This window comes from Papaver somniferum, unplaced genomic scaffold, assembly GCF_003573695.1.
Source record: "Papaver somniferum cultivar HN1 unplaced genomic scaffold, ASM357369v1 unplaced-scaffold_19, whole genome shotgun sequence".
Lineage (NCBI taxonomy): Eukaryota > Viridiplantae > Streptophyta > Magnoliopsida > Ranunculales > Papaveraceae > Papaver > Papaver somniferum.
Window position 1 is genome coordinate 9,497,794 of NW_020628818.1, and position 4,060 is coordinate 9,501,853.

The following is a 4,060-nucleotide window of genomic DNA, read 5'->3' on the forward strand; positions in this document are numbered from 1 at the left end:
TAGTGAAATCTGCTCATGAACCAGGACATGGACTAGGACTCTGAATCTTATTGAGACATGGAACTCGTAATCATCTCAAAAGGGTTACGATTATTTGTCTACAAATATGCTTGCTGCCTACTGCTGAAAAAAAATCAGCATCATAATAAACACTAAGAATATGTGCAAATTCTGCAATCAGCATATTGAGACTTTGGAGAATTCTTGCCATTTTGCTCGTAATGTCTAGTTTGTTTCTGAAGCCAACAGTTTCCTCCAGAAGTCTATCCTGAATAAGCATGAAAAGGGATTAACAACTGGGACTAACCTTACAGGAGGGGAAGATAACATGGGTCATTTGGAATGTCAGATGTGCAACAATTATCTTGCACTTGACAATGGGTTGCGACCACTATACAACTGCTAGACTGTACTAGCTTGCGAACACAGAACATACGCAACTACCCTTCTTCCATCAACCAACATACATGAACCCGAAAAGGCCAATAAATCACCTCATGGGACTGCAAAAGTGCTCCACTATGAACACTGACAGAAGGGTACTTTAGGTCTCATTACGAGGGATGTTTCTAAATATCTCAGAGAAGCCAAGCTGATGAAGTGCAAATCTCAAATACCCGATGAATTGGATACAACAACTTTGAAGCTCTCAAATGTATTACAACTGCAGGACAAGGCTACACACGTAAAAGATAGCTGTTAGTTTCAGGTTTCTTCTCTGTTATACTACAATTTAAACTGTTTGCCAAAACTGTTCTAAGATAATGCACCGAGACACATAATGTTTTTTTTATGGTATTATTTCTTATGACACAACATAGCACAGGCTACAAGCTAACCTAGTTTTATAAAAAAAAATCAGATAATTAGACAGTTCCAAAGTGTTAGGAGGTAGGAGGCATTACAAATAATAATGGGTTGCACCCAAAATTTACAATTATCCACTCGATGGATTAATAGGAATAACAGTATCTGGATAATCTGTTCTCTCCCCAGCAAGGGAGTAGTAAGCAAGAAGCTGGGGAGGATGCTTGATAACCGTCTCTTGTCCTTCCTCATCTGTTACAACATCCTGTCTTGGTGGGCTGTACTCAATGTTCCAGAATGGGCGAACCATGGTTAATAGGTCACTGGGTCTACCAGATGTTTTATAACCTTGCCACCATATTAACCTAAGAGAAGGCAGTCGTGTTGTAGCGAGTGATACTGCACGTTCGCTGAAGTAGCCACACCTCATTTCAAGCTTTTGTAATTTAGGGCAGCCTTTTGCAAACTCCAATAGTCCAGCATCAGACTGTCCAACGTTACCTAGCATGAATGACCTAACATTGTGCCCATACTGCCCGATATAACCAAGTCCTAAATCTGACATACCTCCAGTACACAGATAGAGAGAAAGCCTCGTCAACTTTGGGCAGCCCTTTAACAGAGCTCGAATTCCATTGTCAAGAGGCAACTCTGTCATCATCCTCCCGCGATCATGCAGGATTAATCTAAAATCACACAGATTTTTCCAATGCATACCCATCAATTCCAGAGGCTCATTGGTGATATCAGATACATAGACAGTCAAGTGTTCCAGTTCAACACAGCCCTGTGCCAAAGCAGACAGCCCTCTATGTGTAACTACACCTTGTCCCTCTTCTATGCCTTGTTCATCATCTGCACCCAGCTCAATTCTAAGCTTTTTCAATCTCTTACAATTCTGAGAAAGAAGTTCTAATCCTTGATCTCCAATCAAATTCCTTGTCTACATTCAGTTAAAGGTAAGAATAAGAAATCAAACATTTCATTCAAGCTTATAAAAGAAAGGCACAATAATAACAGCAATGACAAAAAACAAAGAGCGGTATCTACCTCAAGAATTTCTAAATTTGGGCATCGCTGAATCAACTGACAATGGTTCTCCGTGTCAAATAAAACATAAAGGAGATCCAACTTCTTTAGTTGTGATGCAAATGGGAAAAATATAGGCAATTGATCCTTCTCCGTGTAGCTAATAGCCACACTGCGTAATGTTCGAGGAAATGAAATTACTGAATATTTATCCGGTTCCTCACTGAAAGAACCCCCACCAAACTCTTCCAATGTTTTTGCAGCTTGAAAAAACCCAGCTAAATCAAGGATTTCAGAATCACCAGTTTTCACGGAGACTAAAGATTTGCAGTTTCTGGCTATCAGTTCAAGGTCTTGGGTACTGATATTCCCAATATCTGTTGAACAGAAGTTCAAAGTTTCAAGTACCGTGTTATTCAGAGCAAGCTCATGCAGCCATTCACCATCTTTTTCCTCTACAGTGCTGTCCTCAAAAACCAAGGTTCTCAAACATCTGCAGAAGCAAACAAGCAATAAGATAACAAATACAGTAAAAAGGTATACAGACTAATTTCAGCTACAGAATCAGTTGATTAATCACGGGCAGACTTTCATTACACAGTTCTCATACCCATTGGGTTCTCAAGTACTTAATTTGCATTGCACTTTACCTCATCCACATCTATAATCAAGAAACTCGAAGAAAACATAGACAAGCCTCAAAAATAACAAGAAGTCATCAAGTAGTACCAAGTACAAAGAAACATATCCTCAGTCATGCTTATGTTATGAGTATCACCAAGTACAAAGAAAACAGCTTTCCGTCTCAAAAGTATTTAACATCACATGATTTCTCCAGTATCGTCATCATTATTGCAGCATATTGACACTCTAGGTTACCAGAAATAGTCATACATGCTACTTGAATCATTAATTAATCTTCCAAAAAAAGTATCAAACTTCCAAAGAAGTAACTGTGACTTACTTATCCAACAACACCAAAACAGGATTCAGCAGCATAAGAAATTACAATCAGATCACATACAACCTTAACACATAAAATTCACTAAAAGAATTCATTAGTTACCTGCAAGAACGTGTAACAAGCTTAAGACCATCAGTGGAAAAACCAGAACACATATCCAGTCTAAGAACTTGTAACAACTGACTATGAGATCCAACCAATACTTGAAGATCAGCATCATACACAATCATTCTTCTTAGATGAAGTGATTTTAAACAATTAAAACTTTTAGAAATTTCTCTAATCCATGGATCTAAATATCCACCCCAATTCCCTGGTATCAAATTAAATCTAGCAGCTCTAGGTTTCCCTTTCAATTTCAATGATTCCAGTCTTGGAAACCTTTGACTCAACCGATATGGATTGATTGTATAACAAAAATTAATAGTGACATGTTTTCTTGTTATTGAATCAATTTCATACCATTTACGACACACCATGGAAATTGAACTTCTATCATATGAATCATTTATATATGCCATGATACACTCTAGTGCTAGATCTGGTATATCGTAATTTCTTGATTTTTTTGAATTTTCTTCCATTTTTTCACTAATCAAAAGAACAACCAACAACGATCAAATCTATAAAACTAGATAAAAGAAGAAAAAAGTTACTCAACTTTACTAAACTTAAAAAGAGTGAGTAAAATGATTAAGATTTTAATCAAACTAATTAATAAAAGTAGTAAAGATGACTACATACTGAGATCTGATGATGAAATTTATGAGAAGAAAAAATGATTTTTTTTGGTTTTTGATTTGAGACAAAATCTAATCTTGAGAGTAGTACACAGAGTGAGGGAGAATGGAGGATAATAATAATAGTCAAGGAAATGAATTATATTCGTTTGCAGGTTCTGTTTGGTTGGTAGTCTGGATTAGTTGGGATTTTGAAGCGATAATGTTTTGGTTTAAAGCTTATTTGGGTACACTTTGATGTTAGTTTAATCGCTCAAGCCGAAAGCGATTAGTTAAAATCAGTTAAAGTTAGTTGACTTTAAACTTTTTATGTTGAATCTGGTTCGTTAAAAGTTAACATCTTGCTACGTGTATGGTTTTTGATGGTCGGTGGAGGAGTAAAAATATGGTTACGGTAGCGAATTTTCTTATTACATCATACGAATATCCGATGATGATGTGTTTGGCAGCAATTTATTCTAGAAACAACTTCATCGTACACCTCTAACCGCGTGTAAAAGAAGTCCAAAGCTGTAGATTT

The 4,060-nt window shown here is 36.7% G+C and overlaps 1 protein-coding gene across 1 annotated transcript; it reads right to left on the reverse strand.

The window, feature by feature from the left end:
- Positions 1–771: 771 nt before the first annotated feature.
- Positions 772–3,538, reverse strand: LOC113338688 (coronatine-insensitive protein 1-like). Its single transcript, XM_026584061.1, has 3 exons — positions 2,903–3,538; positions 1,858–2,329; positions 772–1,750 (listed from the first exon to the last, which is right to left on the reverse strand). The coding sequence occupies exons 1-3, from the start codon at positions 3,382–3,384 to the stop codon at positions 938–940; spliced, it is 1,767 nt and encodes a 588-aa protein (XP_026439846.1). The 5' UTR covers positions 3,385–3,538; the 3' UTR covers positions 772–937.
- Between the last annotated feature and the right edge of the window lie 522 nt (positions 3,539–4,060).